General features: G+C 41.1%; 1 protein-coding gene across 1 annotated transcript; it reads right to left on the bottom strand.

Annotated features, from left to right (window-relative positions):
• Positions 1-7,119: 7,119 nt before the first annotated feature.
• Positions 7,120-14,222, bottom strand: LOC127534548 (uncharacterized). The gene is made up of 6 exons (XM_051950023.1): positions 14,040-14,222; positions 10,770-11,117; positions 10,416-10,508; positions 10,067-10,168; positions 9,334-9,371; positions 7,120-9,234 (listed from the first exon to the last, which is right to left on the bottom strand). The coding sequence occupies exons 1-6, from the start codon at positions 14,077-14,079 to the stop codon at positions 9,109-9,111; spliced, it is 747 nt and encodes a 248-aa protein (XP_051805983.1). The 5' UTR covers positions 14,080-14,222; the 3' UTR covers positions 7,120-9,108.
• Between the last annotated feature and the right edge of the window lie 8,737 nt (positions 14,223-22,959).

Consider the following 22,959-nt stretch of genomic DNA (forward strand, 5'->3'; position numbering starts at 1 on the left):
GTGCCAGCCCCTGATCCTGCTAATTAAGCTCAGCTGAGGAGAAGCTCAGCTGAGAAGCCACAGCTGAACTCTATAGACAATCACTGCAGCATTTAAGCTGGCTTCTCGGCACAACACGCTGCCGGTTCATTGATTCACCCTCCCTGCTACTCTCGTGTCCTGCATCCGCTTCACTCTGCTCTCCTTTGCTGCACGTCATTCCCCGGACTCTGTTTTCCCCTTGGACTCTGTCTCATACGACTCTGGACTGGACTCAGTAAGCCTCCTTCCCCTTTTGATTTAACCTAGTTTTATGTTGTGTTTAACCGCTGCCTTCAGGTCCGTTTTCTGTTAGATTAGTTGGTTATTTAGTTAAATTCTCTGCTGTTTCCCACCTGCTTCCTTATTTAAGTTTCTGTTTTGTTTCCTTATTAAAACCTTATTTACCTTACCTTCCTGCGTTTGCCTGCTGCTTGGGTTCATATTCCCATTGTATGACAGATATTCATCATAGTTACTCAAAAAGATGCATTTCAGCTCAAAAAAAGCTTGTAAAAGTGAAGTATTTCACTCTTTAAACACAGCCTGCTACATATTTTCTGTGCAGTGAAGCAGAATTATTATTTGTTTCACTGGTCAACTGAACAATAACAGGTTCATTCACAATGAGTCCTGTCTACTTGGGTTAAGACTCTACAATGTTATTTATGGACTGATTTTTGCCTAATTAATTTACATATCAGGGATAAAAACTCTTTAAAAATGGTTTAAATATGACATTTTCCAACTGTAACACATAAAACCTTTCTGCCTAGGAATTAAAAAGTGACTTTTTGTTGTCTAATTCAGTCTAATTTGTTATTTTCACAGAAGAACTGCACTGTCTGTCTGTATCTCAGATCTCCTCGTACACTCGGTTGATCTGCAGGAAGAAAATGAAGAAGAGTTCAGTTTGTGTCAATGAGCTGCTTTCACAAACTCTAATGAAGTTCAGGGGTCTTATATTTACTGACCTCTGAGATGTCAGTGTAGATCTCCTCCAAATCAGGAACTGAAAAACAGAAAATACAGTCTAAAATAAGATCTACTTTTATCTTTATTCTTGATTCATACTGTAATTGCCATTAGTAGCTTAAGTACCCATTTTTATTCACCAAGATAACCTGCTAGATAGCCTGTTGGACAGGTGAGGTTTGCTCAGATTTAGCTTTGAAGTTGAAATTTAAGTTTAGATTCATGTTCAGGTTTATATCAGGTTCCAGGAGATGAATGTGAGTCAGTGATCAGTGATGAAGTGATGGAAGCTGTGTGTGTTTCTGCAGCTTCACATTTAGGTTTGGTGGATCTTCTCTTCTTGCAGTAAATCATCAAAGGCATCGATAAAATGAAGATCTTGACCACCAGAATCAGAGCCATGTAAAGCTGCAGATCTGCAGGAGTGTTAACAGGAGAACAGGTTGGTTTTACTCTGACACTTTAGTAAATGTGGAGCCACAAGTTTTATACATACAAGCTCCACATTCATGAACCTGCAGAGATACAGAAGATGTAAATATATGTTCTGCAACATGATCATCTGCAGACTAAACACATCCTGATTAACGGCTTAAACTTCCCTCTGCATCAGATGTTTTTACTGCAGCAGTCACTCATATAAAACCCTTTTCTGACATGAGATATGAAACATGGCTGCTTCATTAATCTGTTAATTCTGTCATTCAGACACTTTAATGCTCCTCATGGCTTCATAGAGATAAACCACTACAGTGATGGATACATTTTATATGTATATTTGTATTTAAACTACAGAAGCTTAATTTGTGCTGTCATAAAGTCCCATCAAAATACTGTAGTGAATTCTGTGGCAGGGAGGATTCCCTGCGCTCTGATCTCTTGGGGCGGAGATTCTGTGATCAGCTGTGCTGATTGTAATTGTTCTCAGCTGATGAAGAGCAGACGCTACTAAAAGGAGGGCTGAGTGGCGGTGTGGGAGAGGTGCCAGACAAGGACTGGAAGTGCCACAAAAGCCCGAGGCGGAGGTTTAGGAGGGCCGCGCTGGAAAGTGTGGCTGAAGGCTGTGGTCTTCTCAGCTCGGTGCTGTTCGCCGCCTTTAGGGTGGCCGGCAGCGAAGACAGTTAGTTAGGGGAGCTGTTCCTGTGAGAGGAGGGGAGGCTGTGTACCTCCTTTAGATAGAGTGTGTGTGTGGTGGTGGTGGTGGGGGGGATTAGACGTTGCCTCTGCCGGGCTAGCTCAGTGGTGAGCCAGGGGAGAAACAAGGACAAAATCTTCCGCAGCAGAGTGTTGCAATCCGACTCTACTCCAGCCTGCATCTGCTGCTGTGCAGCCACCGGTCCAGATGCCCCATTCAGACCCCATGGAGGGGTCTCGTCGGCCAGGGAAGGCTAAGTTTTAAAAACGCACCACTACACTTCCATTGACTGTCGTATTTTGTGTTTCTTTTAGCTATCTTTAACTATTTTGATGTCGGCCCATTCAGTTTAGTTCCACCAGGGTTATTTAAAGCTTAGGGTGGTCCTTTGGCTCCCTCTAGTGTTGGGTGGGTTCGACCTCGGTTTTAGTGGGTCTTAGTGTGCAGTGCAGTGGTGTGGTGGTTGTGTGCAGTGTGTGTGTTTCTTTTATAAGGTCTTAGTGTGCAGTGCAGTGGTGCGTTGTGTGTGTGTGTCTTTTATAAGGGTCTTGTGTGTTCACGGGGCTTGGGTGGGGCCACCCGGGCCAGGAATGATCCCGTGGGGATTTGTTTGAACTGTTGGTGCCAGCCATCGTTTTATGTGTCCTTAATAAAGATTGTGTACTTGTATCTGTCTGCCCCTTGTTGTCCTTCTGGGTTGTACCTGACACCGGACCAGACCGGGTAAAAAAAGGTGGTGGCAGCAAAAACTCACACTACCGTAGCATATAGACTGCCATACTATAAAAAAATATCCCAATACTTTATCTGGATCAATCAGGGGGATTATTTATAAGACGTACCTGAACGTGGTGGAGATGAGTCGAGCTGCTCAGAGGATTCAGTGGAGGATGATGGGAGAAACGTTGATGGTGGAAAAGTTGGAAGAGTGGACTTTGGTTGTGAAGTGGTTGAAGCTGTAAACAGTGAAATAATCAGAATCCTGACCATACTGCTGGAAGCTGAACTGACGGGTTCATTAACACTCAGATAAATAGAATATATGAATATTCAGAGAGTCTGCAGGAGGAACAGTTGGAGGTTTCTGTGTTTTACAGCAAAACTGATGGAAATAAGAATGAAATATTTCAGTGAACTACAGTAACACTTCCCACCGATGAATCGCCACCTCCTCGTGGTTGAGGGGTTTCAGTGTCCATGTGATCCTGGGAGTTATGTTATCTAGGGCAGTAGCCCCTGGTAGGGTCTCCCAAGGCAAACTGGTCCTGGGGGAGGGACCAGACAAAGAGCGATTCACAAAATCCTTATGACAGTAAAGAAAAGGAAAGCTCAAGGAAACTGGAGCCTCTCCCTGTAGCCAGGTCGGGGGGGAGGTGACCAGAGAGCACCTGGTGGCCAAGCCTTGGTGGGCCCATCACTCACTGGGCAGGAAATTAGGGTCGAGTGCTATGCCCACCAAGCAGTAAGCAGGAGGTGACATAGACTCGCTCTGGTGTTGTGGAACGTCACCTCATTGGTGGGGAAGGAACCAGAGCTGGTGCGGGAGGTGGAGCAGTAATGGCTAGATATAGTTGGGCTCACCTCTACGTACAGCAAGGGTTCCGGGACCAGAATCCTGGAGAGGGGTTGGACTCTCTCCTTTTCCAGAGTTGCCCAGGGTGGGAGGTGCTGGGTGGATGTAGTTCTCCCCAGAAAATTAGAGGGTCGCCTCTCTGTGACTTTGTATTATGGAGGGGAATACTCTGACTATTGTCTGTGCTTATGTACCAAACAACAGTTCAGAGTATTCAGCCTTCTTGGAGTCTCTGGGTGGTGTCCTGGAAGTGGTACCACCTGGGGACTCCATAGTTCTCCTGTGAACTTCAACACTCATATGGGCAATGATGGAGAAAGGGGGGTGATTGGGAGGAACGGCCTGCCCGGTCTGAAACCAAGTGGTGTTTTGTAATTGGACTTCTGTGCAAGTCATAGACTGGCCACAACAAACACCATGTTCGAACATAAGATGGTTCGTAAGTGTAGCTGGTACCAGAGCACCTTAGGCCAAAAGTTAATGATCAATTTCATAGTTGTATCATCAGACCTGTGGCCGTATGCCTCGGACACTCGGGTAAAGAGAGGAGCAGAGCTGTCAACTGATCACTACCTGGTGGTGACTTGGATCTGACGGGGGGGAAGGCTACCAGACAGACCTGGTAAAACGAAACTTAAAGTGAGGGTGCACTGGGAACATCTGGTGGAGGACCCTGTCCATTGGATTTTCAACTCCCACCTCCAGAAGAGTTTCTCCTGCATCCCGGGGAAGGTTGGGGATGTGGAATCTGAAAGAAACCTGTGGATTGCTTCCTCCATGTTTGGAGGGAGTTGCTTCCCCAAGCAACAGAGTTCAAGTATCTCAGGATCTTGTTCATGAGTGATGGGAAAATGGAGCATGAGATAGACAGGCAGACCAGTTGTATTGAACCATCATGGTGAAGAGGAAGTTGAGCCGCAAGGCGAAGCTCTCAATTTACCATCCACCGATGTCCCAATGATCACCTATGGTCTGAAATGAGCTTCCTCCGTAGGGTGGCTGGGCTCAGCCTTAGAGATAGGGTGAGAAGCTCAGACATCTGGAGGAAGCTTGGAGCTGTTGCTCCTTCGCGTTGAAAGGAGCCAGCTGAGGTGGTTTGGACATCTGATTCGGATGCCTTCGGGGAGGCTTCCTTTGGAGGTTTTCCAAAGACATCTGCCCAGGAGGAGACCCCAGGGCAGATCCAGAACTTGCTGGAGGGATTATATATCTTGTCTGCCCTGGGAATGTCTCTTGATCCCCCAAAAAGAGCTGAAAATCATTGTCAGGTTGAGGAACATCTGGAATGACCTGCTTCGTCTGCTGCCTCCACAAGCCAACCCCGAAAAAATGGATGGATGGATGGATGGATGAACTGCAACACTTTTTTTTAAACCTTCAGAAACAGAAAGAAACTTAAATTCTCACCTCCTGTGACAACAATCTTAAAATCCCAGGATGACTCTGGATGCAAAAATCTTTCTACAGCACATCTGTACCAACCAGAGTCAGACTTCTTCAGCTGACTGATGCTCACATACAGAATATCATATGATGGAAGATGTTTGTCTTTATATTCAATGCTGTATCTGGCTCTCTGATTGTTGTTCTTTGCTGTTTCAATGAGAATGTTTCCTTCTTCAGTTTTTCTTACAGAATAACTTTATGCTTCCAGATCTAGAAAATGCACATCTAACTGTGATGTCTTCTCCTTCCAGTCTTGTGAAGAGTCTGTTTTTTCATTGACAAATCCAGTGTTTTCATCCTGCAGTGCTGTTGAAAAGACAAACAATCAATAGTTACTAACATCATCCTGGAACATGTTGTCGTCTGAAGATGATTTCTGTCAATTCAATGAAAAACACTTTTAAAGAAGTTTTTCTCTTCAAACCTAATTTCAAACACCGTGTCTGTACTAAAATTATGGGTACACTAATCCATCATGTCATATTTATGTCCTATTGCAATACTTAGTCTAATTACTTTTATGTTTTCATATTTCTGCTTCTGTTTATGTCTTCAGAGCTGCTATAATGTGTGAATTTACCTGATGATCAATAAAGTTTATCTTTTTGACAACTGAACGAAGCAAAAGGAAACTGAGACGCTGTTAAAAGCTCACAAGTAAAAGCTACAGACTGGACCTGGAGTTTAGTTTGTTCTTTTATTTTCTGTCAGACGTCTTCATCTGCTGATTCTATCTTTACTGCTGAAGTTAAGTTTTAATGTGTTGCTTCACAACCACAGCTGCTGTCAGTGGTTTTCTGTAATTCTGCAATTCTGTTCCTCTTTAGCTTCTTTAAAATTATTTTAAATTTAGTTCACCAGCAGCACTGAACTGGATGATGTAGCTAAGATGACAAAAAAAGGAAGATAATTCTGGAAGAAAAAAATGAAGTGATGCTAAAGAAAAAGGGGGTGGGGGGGATTTGCGGACTTATGTGTTTGAACCCTTTAATGTCCTCACAGGTTTATATTTTAAGATTTTTAAGATTGACTCTGTGGAGATTTAAACATGTTTGACTTCTGTGACTCTAAACATATTTTTCTGAGTCTATCTGATGGTTACAGTTTCCTGTGTTTGCTGCGTTTGTGCCAAAGCAACAAAAATATACAGTCGACATACAACTGAAGTCAAGATTCTGGAGAAAAAAGCTGCAAAACTAATAAACACTGTTGAAAAGAAAACAAAAATTTTGTTTGAACCGTTTAATATGTTCACAGGTTTATATTTTAAGATGTTTACTTAAAATAAACTGCATGTTCAAGTGACTCATATCTGACTGTTAACTTCATGTTTAACTACAGAAACCAACAACATGGAACAGAGTTCTCACTTAAAACTGTTCAATGAGGTGCAAAACTTCCTGATCAACTCTAAAGAAATGAAGAAAAATAAGTGTGAGAAGATCAACAATGAACAGAAACCAGAAGTGACTGAACTCACCGATGAAGAGGAAACAGAAAAAAGTGTGGAAGACTTTCATGTTGAGGCTCTGATGCTTTAATGCTGCTTCTCTTCTTTCTTCTCTGACAAACCAGGAACTGCTCACTTCTCTTAATGATGGTCCCTCCTACAAACTCAGCTCTACACTCCTCCCCTCTTCTTTAACCTCTTTATTCTAGTGCAGAGTCAAAGTTCAGCTGTCCATCTATACACACCACTTTCTATAGAGGTCATTAAATTATAGTTAATGTTCATTTATTGGCAGCACTGCAGTTTTATCAGGTCAAAATTGTAAAGGAAAAGTTGCTTTTTCTCCTTTCTAAGGTATTTCCTTGCAGCTTCCAGGACTCTGTGCTCTGGTCAAGGTTACATATTCTCTATTCTGATGTGACTAAACAGACCAGTTGTCTTCATATTGGTCTGTAATCTAACTCTGACCTTCTCCCAACTCCAACATATACCTGAAGATCAGAGAGAATCCTCAGAAGTGATGCTGGCACTGCCTGCATGTACTGCTGCTCTGTCGGTGTCACTTCTCCTGACGTCAGTAAATCTTCCTCACAACCTAAGTCATCAGAGTCTCCAGTGTGTCTCTCTGTGTCTGCCTCCTCATCCTCTCTCCACCTCGCTGACTTTCCACAATAACAAGTAACACAGTGGAACATATTTGGACACATGCATCATTATTAACTTGGAAAATCTGATATTTTAAAGACACAAATGGATGGAAAATGACACTTCAAACATGCACTGACATCTTTGAAAATAACTTGACAAGCATTCACCGTTCTTGACAAATGATCCCTTTTTTTGCTTTTAAACATTCAATCAGGGTAAAGATATTCTGACTTTCCCGATGAGAAAATAAAAGAGAATTATAAAACTTGAAACAAGTAACTGCACAAACATTACACCTCTGTTTAAACCCAGATGCAGCCACTGGGTGTCATGGTTGTTCTGTTTCCATACAGCTGCAGGATTTACAGTGAAAAATGAACCAACAGTGAGGAAAAATGTGACAGGAACAACATGGAGGGAATATTTTTATTGTAACCTGACGTTGACCTTTAATAGTACCAACCTGCTGCAGTGTCTCATAGTAACTAGTAGTTACACTTTCACTGCAAAACTGGAGGAAAACAGTGGATCAAAATATATCTAAACATGTTTAGTAAAACATAAAGACCAGATCCTGTTTAAACTGCCAATGTTCAATTCAATGTCAAGTTAATTTTCATTAAAAAAAACACATGTAGAATACACTTTTCTTATTGTTTTGTTTTTCCTAAAATATCAGTTGAGTTGGTGAATAAAGTGAAGGAGGTTTGTTACTGTTGGATATTTAAAGAGTTTACAGCTTGTTGTTGTCATGGTGACTAAATGATGGCTATTTAAAATGTTTTAGCAAACTAATTTTTGCAATATCTTCTTCTTTTTTGCAGGACTATATAGCATGAATAAAAAAACATATATTTGTGAAAAAGCAACACAACAGCTCACAGAAAGACCTGATCTCCCCCTCTATACAGTTCAGTATATATAAAATAAAAACATTTAAAAGATTAATTATCCTGAGTAACTTTACAGTGTGAACTCCACAAGAAGCACTTTACTTTTCAATAAAAACAATAATCTTTGTCAAAATTACTATATAAAGAAAGTATTTAAATGATGATTCTGATTTACTTCAACCTGCTGTATTTCCCTTTAATGTGACTGTTGTGGTTCTGTGGGTGGTGTTAACTTTGTGTTCACCTCAGTTCTCTGAATCTGCAAACTTATCATGACCCACAGAGACACAATAATGGAAATGAAACCAAATGGAAATACAGCAGAATTATGCTGGAAGAGAAGCTAAACTAAAACATTTTGACAGCACAGTTATAACATAAAAGAATGAGTCAGCTTCTCTGATTTTGTTGACAGATGTCACATCTATCTGAAGGCTATCTGCAGACAATAAGTAAGAAGAAACTGTTTCTTTTTCCCACCAGAAAACAATCATGATTTGTTTTTCGCCTAAAATAATCCTACTCAGTGCAGATATTCATCACAGTTACTCAAAAATACACATTTAACCTGTTGTAAAGGCTACATAAGAACAGGTATTTGAAGTTTTTCTCTCTTTAAACACAGCCTGCGACATATTTTCTCTACGGTGAAGCAGAATTATTATTTGTTTCACTGGTCAACTGAACAATAGAAGGTTCATTCACAACTCGTTCTGTGAACTTGGATTAAGACCCAACAGTATGATTTATGGTCTGATTTTTACCTGTATGGATCACATATTAGAGAAAATTCCACAACAGTTATACAAAATACAGCATTATCTGATTGTAATACATAAAATCTTTCCACCGCGTAATTAAAAAGTCATTTTCTGTTGTCTGATTCAGTCTAATTTGTTAGTAATCTGAGTTCTTACCTGGAAGCTAAAATCCCACCACAGTTTTCTTACTTTGTTCAGATTACAGATGGTTAAACTGAGGTGTCTTCAGCTCTGTTTGATTTGGTGTATTTGGCATTGCAGTGAACTGAAGACATTTCCACAGGAGGAGAACTGATCTGTCTGTGTTCTCTGATCTCCTCATACACTCGGTTGACCTGCAGGAGGAAGATGAAGATGAAGAGGAGGAGTTTAGTTTGTTCAATCAGCTGCTTTCACAAACACTAATGAAGTTCAGGTGTCTCATATTTACTCACCTCTGAGACGTTGATGTTGTTCATCTCCACAGGTGGAACTGAAAAACAGAAAATATATCTAAGATAAGACAGAATATTATTCATCTTGTGTCAGATGTTGCTCAAAACAAACAAACAGACCATAAGAGAGACGTTTCCCAGGAACTAGAGGAACTAAACTCAAAAGTAAGACGAGAACCTGTGACTGTAATGATTAGACAAGAAATTTAATAAACCCAAACAACCACACAGTTCTTATGCATTTTTGACCGCCTGACTGTGAGGTTTGACTTGATGTGGTCAAATGTGCCAGATAAAAATAAAAGATCTGAACAGTTGTGGAAAAAAAAGAGGAAATAACACCATCTAGTTCCATATTTACTTTTGATCAGTGACTACCAGCAGTTGTTTCATTACCAACTTTTATTCATCTCGATAACCAGCGAGAAAACCTGCTGGATCACTTGTTAGATAACCAACTAGATAACCTGCTGGATAGGTGAGGTTAGTTTTGATTCAGGTTCAATTTTAGGATCAGATTTAGGCTTAAATTCAAGTTTAGGTTCAAGTTTAAGTTCAGGTTCAGGTTCAGGTTTAGATTCAGTTTCAGACTGAGAATTGTGTTTATGTTTAAATTCAGGTTCAGATTCAGGTTTAAATTCAGATTCAGGTTTGTGTCATTTTCCAGGAGATGAATGTGAGTCAGTGATCAGTGATGAAGTGATGGAAGCTGTGTGTGTTTCTGCAGCTTCACCTTTAGGTTTGGTGGATCTTCTCTTCTTGCAGTAAATCATCAAAGGCATCGATAAAATGAAGATCTTGACCACCAGAATCAGACCTATGTAAAGCTGCTGATCTGCAGGAGTGTTAACAGGAGAACAGGTTGGTTTTACTCTGACACTTTAGTAAATGTGGAGCCACAAGTGTTATATATACAAGTATATTCAGAAAAAAAGATCATTACCATACGACTCATGCTACCAGCGCATAGTAGCTTCTGTATGTTTGTTCTTATATAAACCTATAAATCATTTGTGCTCTCAAAAAGTCCCATCAAAATACTTAATCTGGATTCCTGTCGGGCGATTATTTATAAGACGTACCTGGACGTGGTGGAGATGAGTCGAGCTGCTCGGAGGATTCAGTGGAGGATGATGGAAGAAACGGTGACGGTGGAGAAGTTCGGAGAGTCAAGTCTGTAAATGGTGAAACCATATTACTCTCTATTAGCTCCACTGTTAGCGCAACTTCCTAGCTTCCCTTGTCATGTTTGTGTCTGTGCCTAGCTTCGTGTAATTAGCTTAACCCTCTTGCCTATTTGTGAGATTAGCGAGTCTAGGTCTTTATTAGTTTACTCATCTGCTACTATTCCTAGCGCACTCCCCGGAACTTGTGTTTTCTGCCTCTGCACATTTATCCCATGCTCGTGGGTCTTAGAAAGAAACTCAGAATCTCACCTTCTTTGACAACAATCCTAAAATCCCACTGTGGTTCTAGGAACAAAGATTTTTCCAGAGCACATCTGTAGCGTCCAGAGTCAGAAACTTCCAGCCGTTTGATGCTCACGAACATGATTGCGTTCCTCGAAGGAAAATGACCTTCTTCGTACCGAATGCTGTATCGGCCACTCTGATCGTAGTTCTTTGTTGTTTCAATCAAAACGTTTCCCCCATCACATGTTTCCCTACAAAAGAACTTTCTGGATCCAGAGACGGGTAACTCGCATTTAACTGTGACGTCTTTTCCTTCCAGTCTTGTGTAGAGTGTTTCTGCATTGATGAGTCCAGTATTTCCTACCTGCAGTGCTGTTAAAAAAAATGAACAATCAGTAGTTAGTAATATCGTCCTGTAACACGCTGCAGTCTGTTGATGATATACATGATCAGGCACAACATTATAACACTGACAGGTGACTAACAGGTGAATAACACTGACTATCTCTTCATCATGGCTGCTGTTAGTGGGTTGGATAAATTAGGCAGCAAGTGACCATTTTGTCCTCAAACTTTTTTTATCATCCATTTTTTATTTCCAAATGCACATGTACTCTCAATGTATGACAAACTTTTGGTTACATTTGAACTTTTAACCCCAGTAACAACCCCCCACTGTCACCCGCCACACCCCACCACCAGTTGTTGGGATAGCAATTTCTGTACAGAGATCATCTACTTTGGAAGCAGGTCTTTCAAGTCTAATGTCAGTGCTTTCCACATTTGGATTGTGTTTAGTCTTGCATCATTGACTCTTGCTGATGACAGTTCTAGATAGGCAATGTCCAAAAAGCTCCAAAGTCAGTGAGTACTTAAGATTTCATGTGGCGGTTTCCAGCACTGGACACGTATTTTATCTGTTTTATCCTGCTTTGACACACACCACCTGCCTAAGCATTATTGCAGACCATGAACACCCTTTCATGGAAACGGTATTCCCTAATGGCTGTGGCAACTTTCAGCAGGATAATGTACCGTGCCACAAAGCAAAAATGGTTCAGGAGTGGTTTGAGGAGCACAACAGCCAGTTTGAGGTGTGGACTTGGCCTCCAAATTCCCCAGATCTCAAGCATCTGTGCGGTGGGCTGGACAAACAAGTTGGATTCCTGGAGGCACCACCTCGTAACTTCCAGGACTTAAAGGATCTGGTACTACCATTGTGGTGCCAGACACAATAGCACACCTTCAGGGTCTAGTGGAGTCCAGATACCACAGAACACCTTCAGGGTCTACAGGAGTCCAGATACCACAGAACACCTTTAGGGTCTAATGGAGTCCAGATACCACAGAACACCTTCAGGGTCTAGAGGAGTCCAGATACCACAGAACACCTTCAGGGTCTAATGGAGTCCAGATACCACAGAACACCTTCAGGGTCTAGAGGAGTCCAGATACCACAGAACACCTTCAGGGTCTAGAGGAGTCCAGATACCACAGAACACCTTCAGGGTCTAATGGAGTCCAGATACCACAGAACACCTTCAGGGTCTAGAGGAGTCCAGATACCACAGAACACCTTCAGTGTCCAGAGGAGTCCAGATACCACAGAACACCTTCAGGGTCTACAGGAGTCCAGATACCACAGAACACCTTCAGGGTCTAGTGGAGTCCAGATACCACAGAACACCTTCAGGGTCTAATGGAGTCCAGATACCACAGAACACCTTCAGTGTCTAGAGGAGTCCAGATACCACAGAACACCTTCAGGGTCTACAGGAGTCCAGATACCACAGAACACCTTCAGGGTCTAGTGGAGTCCAGATACCACAGCACACCTTCAGGGTCTAGTGGGGTCCAGATACCACAGAACACCTTCAGGGTCTAGTGGGGTCCAGATACCACAGCACATCTTCAGGGTCTAGTGCAGTCCAGATACCACAGCACACCTTCAGGGTCTAATGGAGTCCAGATACCACAGGACACCTTCAGAGTCCAATGGAGTCCAGATACCACAGAACACCTTCAGGGTCTACAGGAGTCCAGATACCACAGAACACCTTCAGGGTCTACAGGAGTCCAGATACCACAGGACACCTTCAGAGTCCAATGGAGTCCAGCCCTCAACAGGTCAACAAAAGGGGGACTAGTACAATATTTGGTAGGAGGTCATAATGTTATACCTGATCGGTGTATTTTTGTAATTAAATTGAAGGTTTTCTTTTTAAGTTTTTGTCTTTTATTGACGATATAGTTGTTTTTTCATGAACTTAATTCAAAACACAGTTTGTATCTTTCAGTTATAGGTACAGTCACTCTTTGTGTCATATAAAGGTCAAGAGTTGTTGAACTGTTGATTTCTTCATCTGCTGACTTCTTCTTCTGATGTTAAATTAAGTTTTTGAATGTGTTGTTTCACAACCACAGCTGCTCTTGGTTGTTTACTGTAATTGTGCAATTATGTTCCTCTTCAGGTTCTTTTGAAAATGATGAAAAAAACTATTGTTGCTTCATCAGTTCTGCATTCTGTTAACCAGTGCCATTACACTTAATGTTTTATCAAACTGCAAAAAAGAGGCCCTGATTCTGTCTACCTTTAAACATGTTCACCTCTGTGACTCTAAATTATTTCTAGATATATCTGACAGTTTCCTGTGTTTCCTGTGTTTGTGTCAAAGCAACAGAAATACACAGTCGACATACAACAAAAGTACTTATTTCTTTCAGCCGTACAAAAGGTGAATATTGGAAGGCAGATTTAACAAAAATCCAAGAGATAATTAATTCTGGAGGGGAAAATGAAGAGAAATTAATAAAAAACATGCAATTTGCAGACTGATGGGTTAATTTTGCTCTTTTTTTTAAAGTTTGTACAAACTCTTTAATGTTTTTACTAGTTTGTATATACTTTGAAAGTTTTTTTTGGCCTTTTGTTGGCTTTATTTGATAGGTAGAGTCAAGAGACAGACAAGAAAGCAGGGAGAAGACATGCAGTCAACGACCATAAGCTGGAATACTGGCTGCAGCGTACATAGGTCACTCGCTCAACCAGTTGAGGTATCTGGGCACCCCCGGTTTATATGTTGAGACGTTAACTTCCAATAAACTGCATGTTCCAGTGACTCATATCCAACTGTTATCTTCATGTTTAACTACAGAAACCAACAACATAGAGCAGAGTTCTCACTTAAAACTGTTCAATGAGGTGCAAAACTTCCTGATCAACTCTAAAGAAATGCAGAAAAATAAGTGTGAGAAGATGAACAATGAACAGAAATCAGAAGTGACTGAACTCACCGATGAAGAGGAAACAGAAAAAAGTGTGGAAGACTTTCATGTTGAGGCTCTGATGCTTTAATGCTGCTTCTCTTCTTTCTTCTCTGACAAACCAGGAACTGCTCACTTCTCTGAATGATGGTCCCTCCTACAAACTCAGCTCTACACTCCTCCCCTCTTCTTTAACCTCTTTATTCTAGCGCAGAGTCAAAGTTCAGCTGTCCGTCTATACACACCACTTTCTCTAGAGGTCATTAAATTACAGTTAATGTTCATTTATTGGCAGCGCTGCAGTTTTATCAGGTCAAAATTGTCAAGAAAAAATGACTCTTTCTCCTTTCTAAGGTATTTCCTTGCAGCTGTTAGCTGACATCATTAAACAGACCAGTTGTCTTCATATTGGTCTGTAATCTAACTCTGACCTTCTCCCAACTCCAACATATACCTGAAGATCAGAGAGAATCCTCAGAAGTGATGCTGGCACTGCCTGCATGTACTGCTGCTCTGTCGGTGTCACTTCTCCTTACGTCAGTAAACCTTCCTCACAACCTAAGTCATCAGAGTCTCCAGTGTGTCTGGAGTCAAAATAAAGCTTTCAACCTCCTTGCAATATTTCCCTTTTATTGCTTTTCAACATTTCCTCATGGTCAATATAATTAGGCTTTTTAGATGAGGATTTACCCAAAAAAAAGCCATTTCCACAAAAGTCGTGTGAAAAAGTTAACAATAGAAAACTTTAAATAGGTAATTGCAGAAATATTTACCTCCTTTAAAGTGCCTAATTAAATACAAGTGAAGCCACTTGTGTTGTTTCCATAGCAACACAAAGGACCATATTTGGCCATGTTTGCATCATATAATCAGACGTTTTCCGGTCACACACAGACGAAACTGACAATCGAAACATTCATGAGACTCTACAAACATTTTCTTTTCTCTCAGAACAATTTCACTATCTTTGGCAATAATTTTGAACTTCTTATATGTCAAATTTCCATCAGTGGAAGCCCGATATCTTTAGCTCAACTTGGTAGCATGGTATTGGTATCTCAGTATCTGTATCTCAGTATCTCTAGCTTAATATGTGTTGCTAAGTATCAGTAGCTCGTTATCTTTAGCCTGATGTCTTTAGCTTGATATTGATAGCTCAGTATATATAACTCAGCATCGGTAGCTTGCTACTGGTAACCAGGTATCGGTCACTCTGTACTTTAGTAATGATAGTATACCAGTAGCTCGGTATCATCAGCTTGGTATCTTTAGCTCGATATCGGTTGCTCAGAACATGCATCTCAATATCTTTAGCTCGGTATCTGTAGCCCAGTATTGGTAGCTCAGTATTGGTTGGTCACTTTCTGTATCTGAGTATATGTAGCTTTGTATCAGTAGCTCAGTATTGGCAGTTCGGTGTCTTTAGCTCGGTATCTGTCGCTCCGCATCGACAGCCCCGTATCAGTATTTCTGTACCAGTAGCTAAATATCTGTAGCTCTATTGGTTACCAGTATTGATAACCAGGTATTGGTTAGCTCAGTAGCTGTATCTCTGTAATAGTGGCTCGGCCCACCCTTGGAGGGTGGTGAAGCTGGCGTTGCTCCTCTTCTGCTGCATGGCTGCTGTCATGGTCCACTGGTTGGTTGTGGGCTGGTAGCGCTCGGCAGTCTGGATCCGCTCCTGTCTGTCAGCACCTCCCAGGATGTAGATGAACTCGTCCAGTGCCGTCACGCCAACAAAGCTGCGTCTCGAGTGCATCGGTGCCACCTGCTGCCAGGCGTGAGTTTGCAGGTCAAACCTGTCCACAGTGTTCAGCACCTCCGCGGCGTTGATGCCACCGACACAGTACAGGGACCCACCGAGGACAGCGGCACCATGGAAGGCACTCGAAGTTCCCTCATCAGGAGCCACGCTGACCCAGCGGTCGGCCCGGACATCGTACACCTCGATGCCACCGCTGGAGTTGTTGTCGATGCGTCCTCCAGCCACTAGCAGGATGGCGGGCGGTAGACGTGGACGAACCGAAGGGCTGCAGGATGAAGACTCCGAAAGCCTGGTGGTCCTGAACCCAACGATGAACTCAAAGGTGTTGCGGAGAATCGACTGACACAATTCACTCTTCCTCACCACTTCAGTTTCAGCCACGATGTCTCTGATGTAGTCTGGACTCATCCGAACCAGTCGGAGCTGCACAGAGGAGGACGAACTGGAGTTAAAGTGGTCAAACGGGAGTTAAACAGGTTAAACTAGAGCTAATCTGATTAAACTGGAGTTAAATTGGAGTCAAACTGGAGTTAAACTAGTTAAAGTGGAATTAAACTGGAGTTAAACTGATCATGGGCTGCTCAGCGGCGTAGTGGTTAGCACTTTCGCCTTACAGCAAGAAGCTCCCCGGTTGGAACCCCCGGGTGGGCCTGGGATCTTTCTGCATGGAGTTTGCATGTTCTCCCTGTGCATGTGTGGGTTTTCTCCGGGTACTCCGGCTTCCTCCCACAGTCCAAAAATATGCTGAGGTTAATTGATTACTCTAAATTGCCCGTAGGTGTGAATGTGAGTGTGATTGTGTGTCTGTATATGTAGCCCTGCGACAGACTGGTGACCTGTCCAGGGTGTCCCCTGCCTTCACCCGAGTCAGCTGGGATAGACTCCAGCCCCCCCCATGACACTAGTGAGGATAAAGCGGTGTATAGCGAATGAATGGATGGATGGATAAACTGGTCATACTGGAGTTAACTGGTTAAACTGGAGTTAAACGGGTCATACTGGAGTTACACTGGAGTTAAACAGGTCAAATTACAGCTAAACGGGTTAAACTGGAATTAAACTGGACTTAAATTGGAGTTAAACTCGTTAAACTGAAGTTAAACTGATCATACTGGAGTTAAACTCTAGTTAAACTGGTTAAAGTGGAATCAAGCTGGAGTTAAAGTGGTCATATTGGAGTTAAAATTCTCATATAATATGAACAAAATAAAATATAAAAAATAAACATTACAAAAACAAAACCAGCTAAAGAAATGTTTTTCTTTAGCTGGTTTTGTGTCAATATATTTCTGAATACAATATCCACAAAATATTAAATTGGATATAAAATATAAACAAAATAAAAGTAAAATGTTAAAAATAATTATTAAAATGAAGGCAAACACTAAAAATATGTCCAGTAAATTTATAAATATAATGTCCACAAAAATGTAGCATAAAATATGAACAAAAGAAACAAATTAAAATGTATTGACATTTAATGATGTCAAAATATTAACTATGAAAGAAAATATGGATAAAATAAAACATGTGAAAAGTAATTATTAAAATGTCAGGAAATACTACAAAAATATGTCCAATAAATATATGAATAACATGTCCACAAAATATTAAATATGACTTAAATTGTGACTGCAATAAATAATGAAGATCAAAAAATGAAAATAATTCTTAGAATAAAAAAGGAAAAATATATCCAATAACTACATGAATAAAATATCCACAAAATGTTTAAGGCCTGTCACGGTACTCAGTACGTACCAAAATCGTACCGAAAATGACGTACGGTACAGTGTACCGAAATCCAAAGCCGTCCTGCGGTACGCACGTGCGCATGACCAAATGCACGAACGTGTTACATTTGAGCCCCAGACAGCAGCGCTGACTGACAGAGCCACTGTGAAAAAACAAAAACAATTGAAAGCCATCACTCGCATGCATGCTACCGACGAGGAAGGAGGAGGGGGATGAGCCACACAGCGAGCAGCAGGAAGTAAACACAGCATGGCGCACGCTAACTTTGCAGAGTGCAGACCGAGAGAAACAACCGCTGCGTGTTGCGTGGATTTTTCGGAAACTATGGCCACTGCTGCTGATGACAACATTGCACAACTGGAACTGGAAACCCCTCCCGCTTCCTTCAAATCCAAAGTGTGGAAATATTTTGGCTTCCCCGTAAGTTATGAGGGCACTCGCCGTGTCATTGACAGAACCCACACAGTCTGTCGCATCTGCTCGACACGTGTGCCGTATGCTACAGGCACCACCTCTAACATGGGAACGCATATGAACAGACACCACAAAGAAATTGAGCTAAAAGCTACTGCCAGTGGTAAAACCACGACCCAGATAACAATCCCTACAGAGAAAAACTGCACCCCGGATCAGAACGCGCTCGTCAAATAACGAGGGCGATTGGCGTGTTTATAGCTGCAGACATGAGACCACTCTCAGTGGTGGAGAATGCTGGCTTTAGACATTTGATCAGCGTTCTAGAACCACGTTACGAACTGCCATGCAGAACATATAGCATTGGGTGCTATTTTCATTTCCTTTTAGTTCAGTAGTCTCACCAGGGTCAATAAATGTCTGAGGAGGAATTCTGCATATGCACACTGGCCTGCATCTTGAAAGGTTGAGAGTGTTGTTATGTAAAGTTATGTAAAAAGTGTACTATTTATTTTTATTTGACTATTTATTTTCATGGCAGGACCACATTACTCACAAGTGTTTTGTTATATTTTTATTTTTATATGCTGGGTAAAATAAAAGTGCCTTATTGAGAACCAAACAAGTGTTTTTTTCTTTTCAAATCAAGACAATAATGTAAATTAATACATTTACCCTCTTAACCCTACATTTACACTCTAACACTACATTTACCCTCTAATGCTACATTTGCCCTCTTAACTGTTTTTGCACAACAATTTTACCATTTGGTACAATAAAGAAACCTTGAACCTTGAACCCTACATTTATCTTCTAATGCTACATTTACCCTGTAACACTACACTTACCTTCTAAGGCTGCATTTACCTTCTAACGCTACATTTACCCTCTAACACTACATTCAGGGCCGGCCCTAAGACTTTGGTGGCCCTAAGCAAGATTTTTTTTTGTGGCCCCAAAACATGCACAGGGCAACTACCAAATCACGTGCACAGCTTGTAATTGGGTTAAAACACACATGCACATGATTAACAGCAAATATTCAGCCCACTCCTGAACTTCCTTTTTGGAGCCATGATGCCATCTCTAGTGCTACTGCTTTTACATCCGTGGCTTCTCCAGACCAGTGTAATCGATCAAGTTTGAAACGGTGCCGTGGTGTCACAGTAGCCTAACTTACGCACGAAGCATGGAGTCACCAACTGACTGCTGGTTTATTTTTTCTTTCCTGTATTTTTCCCATATAGTTTATATGTTACCATGATGATTTATGTTTTATTGGAATAAAGACAGGCATGGGCGTAACCACCATCTCAGAAGTGAGGGGGACAAATTTTTCAGAGCGATTTATCATTCTCTTACATTTAATTTCACCGTCCTTAGTGGCTAAAGAACCACATAATCCCTAACAGCCACAGTGCAATACCAGGGGACCAACTAGGCTAGTTCTTTAAACTATAAAGTATAAAACTTTAAACTATAAAATCTAAAGTTTTAGTGGCCAAACTCTAGTTGAGTTGACAACAATGTCCCTTGAACATCTACTGGACGAGTAGCCAAAGGTGCCAAACACTGAACATGAAATGATCAGTACTGCCTGGTTTCTCCCTGCATTAGATATCTTATTTTCAGGAAGTTATAATCTCTCCTTACCTGTAAAGACCCTACATCCTTGTCCCTGCTGCTGGCCTCTGATCCATCTCCTCCCTGACTCTGCTCTTTCTGTTATGGCAATAAACATAAAAAATGTGGTAAGAAAAATTCTGAAATAGCATTAGGAAGAGTAAAAATTGCAGTAGAATTTAACCTCAAAATCACTTTAACCCATAGATACATATTTTTTTCTCAGCCACTTATATATATTTTTTTCACCTCTGCAGACCCTGCATGGTCAACATTACTGCTGGCCTCTGGTCCATCTCCTGCCTGACTCTGCTCTTTGTTATGGAAATAATCATTAAAAAAAATCTGAAAATCAAAATTCTGAGATAGAATTAGAAAGAGAAGGAGTAAAAAATAGTTGTAAATTTATACCATAGATAGCCTATTCTTTTTTCTCCTCCCTGACTCTCCTCTTTTGGGACCAAAAGACTTAAATACATGGAGAGCAATTGTGAGCACATCTTCTGCCCAGAAATGAAAGAGGACTGGGTTTATTCCAAGAATAAACTAATTAGCAGTAATGTAACAGAGGCAACCACATTTAAATTATTGTTAACTAGCTTAACATATTGATATATTGCCACGTTTTACCTTGTCATCATTTAGCTAACAAGTCTAACATTGTTTGCATCCAACAAGGTCACACAACTTACACGGTTTGTTTGGAAAGAACTGTGTAAAGTTTTTTGCTTCTTGCTGACTCTGGCTGGTTTGCTAAACATTACTCCAGACGCACGTTCAGCACTGCTCAGCACAGCAGCACGTCTCCTGTGGAACACCTGCGTTAGCATGCGCTCATGGTGCATTCAAAGACGGCTCGGGAAAACACTTCACTGGATACTAATAACGGGTTTAGCTGTTGTAACGACTGAAAAAAGTGCATTGACATGTCTGGGGCTGCGGCTGCCGCCCAATCAGCGACACTGAACTTACAAAGCCTGTTGGGTGGTTGCCAGGTTAGTCCGAAGCAAGTAATGTTAGATGGCAGTCTGTGGGTCAGACCATCAGACACAGTCAATTCGGGGGCCCCCTAGTGGCGGCGGGGCCCTAAGCAGCCGCTTAATTCGCGTATAGGGAGAGCCGGCCCTGACTGCATTTACCCTCTAACACCACATTTACCCTCTAACAGTACATTTATCCTATAACCCTACATTTACCCTCTAACACTACATTTGCCCTCTTAACCCTTTTTACACAACAATTTTACCATTTAGTACAATAAAGAAACCTTGAACCTTGAACCCTACATTTATCCTCTAACGCTACATTTACCCTCTAAGGCTACATTTACCCTCTAACGCTACATTTACCCTCTAAGGCTACATTTACCCTCTAACTCTACATTTACCATCTTAACCCTACATTTAACCTCTAACTCTACATTTACCCTCTAAGGCTACATTTACCCTCTAATGCTACATTTGCCCTCTTAACCGTTTTTGCACAACAATTTTACCATTTAGTACAATAAAGAAACTTTGAACCTTGAACCTTACATTTATCTTCTAACGCTACATTTACCCTGTAATACTACATTTACCCTCTAACACTACATTTACCCTCTAACAGTACATTTACCTTCTAAGGCTACATTTACCTTCTAACTCTACATTTACCCTCTTAACCCTACTTTTACCCTCTAACTCTACATTTATCCTCTTAACCCTACATTTACCCTCTAACCCAACATTTACTCTCTAATGCTACATTTGCCCTCTTAACCCTTTTTGTACAACAATTTTACCATTTGGTACAATAAAGAAACCTTGAACCTTGAACCGTACATTTATGAAGGATGTGATTTTTCCGCGAATTCGCGGAATTCCGCTTTTTTCAGGGATGGGAATTTACCGCGGATCCGCGGATTTCCACCGATTTCATTTATTTGAACGCTGATTTCACAAGTTTGAACACTTTATTGTCGCTGATACTCCCGCGCGATGGTAACGACGTTAACGATAGCTTGTTAACGACGATTGTAAACGGCCCAGCAATTGGAAGTCGCTGCGCCGCCGCCCCCCGTCAACAACTTTCCGCTAAAATCAGAACTTGCTGATCCCATCCCCGATTTATCTTCTAACACTACATTTATCCTCTAACTCTACATTTACCCTCTTAACCCCACATTTAACCTCTAACTCTACATTTACCCTCTTAACCCTACATTTACCCTCTAACGCTACATTTACCTTCTAATTCTACATTTACCGTCTTAACCCTAAATTTACCCTCTAATGCTACATTTACCCTCTAACTCTAAATTTACCCTCTAACTCTACATTTACCCTCTAATACTACATTTACCTTGTGACTATTAACAATCTTGCAAGCACAGATTTGGAAACACAGCAGCCTCTGAGACAATAAAAAGGCGACAGGAAGTGGAAGGAGGCCCAGAGGTGAACAGAGAGACAACATAAAGCCAATGGAGGAAAACGGCATCGGGGAGGCTGGGAGATGGAAGGACATCACAGCAGGTCGATGAGGTCACGTCTGATCGATGGGAGCTGCTGATAACTGCAGCTCAGAACGGCTCAAACCCTCATAATTCTCCTCTAAGTGTCTGGAAAGCAGCGTTCCAGCTGTGAGCACCAGCAGCAGTCTGAGAAATCTGGGTTTGTCAGGGTCGATGGCGTTTACAATGTCCATGGATCTTCTGCTGCCGTTTGGATGATGGCGTCTGGGACAGAGAAGTCCACTGTGCTCATCAATATCACATAATATGACAGGAAAGTTTTATTTCATGCATAAGTCGAAACTACAGATGTGCCTTTTTGCTGATCACTCAAAAGACTAATTATGTAAAGAATAAACAGTAAGTCAGAAAAGACCAAAAATATTCCTAAAAAAGGCAAGAAAAATATTTGTATGTCCAAAAACATGAACAGAACATGTAAAAAAAAACAAGGATCATATGGTTTACATATTAATAAAATGCTAGCAAATCATTATGTCCGAAATTAATAAATTAGATAAATAAATAAATAATAAATGTCCACAGATTCTGATAAAGTGACAGAAGAGCATAATGTCAATTTTTTAAAAAATTCTGGTGTAAATATTGATAAAATGTGAGAAAAATATTTTTACATCCATAAGCGTTGATATAATGGGTAAAAGAAATTATTATTTTTATCAAATAAAAGGAAAACACATCAGATTCTACTGATGTTAGAGCCTCAAAAGTTGGTAAAATGTCAACCAAAGACTGTATTTTAGTGGAAACATGGATCTATCCATATATATAGACTTACAGGAACTTTATGAGGCCATAATACCATCATCATTTGAAGAATTTACACTTTTTTCTATTTTCAAGTGCCAATAATGATCTTTATTGTTATTTCTTTTGAG

Source organism: Acanthochromis polyacanthus, chromosome 6 (genome assembly GCF_021347895.1).
Source record: "Acanthochromis polyacanthus isolate Apoly-LR-REF ecotype Palm Island chromosome 6, KAUST_Apoly_ChrSc, whole genome shotgun sequence".
Lineage (NCBI taxonomy): Eukaryota > Metazoa > Chordata > Actinopteri > Pomacentridae > Acanthochromis > Acanthochromis polyacanthus.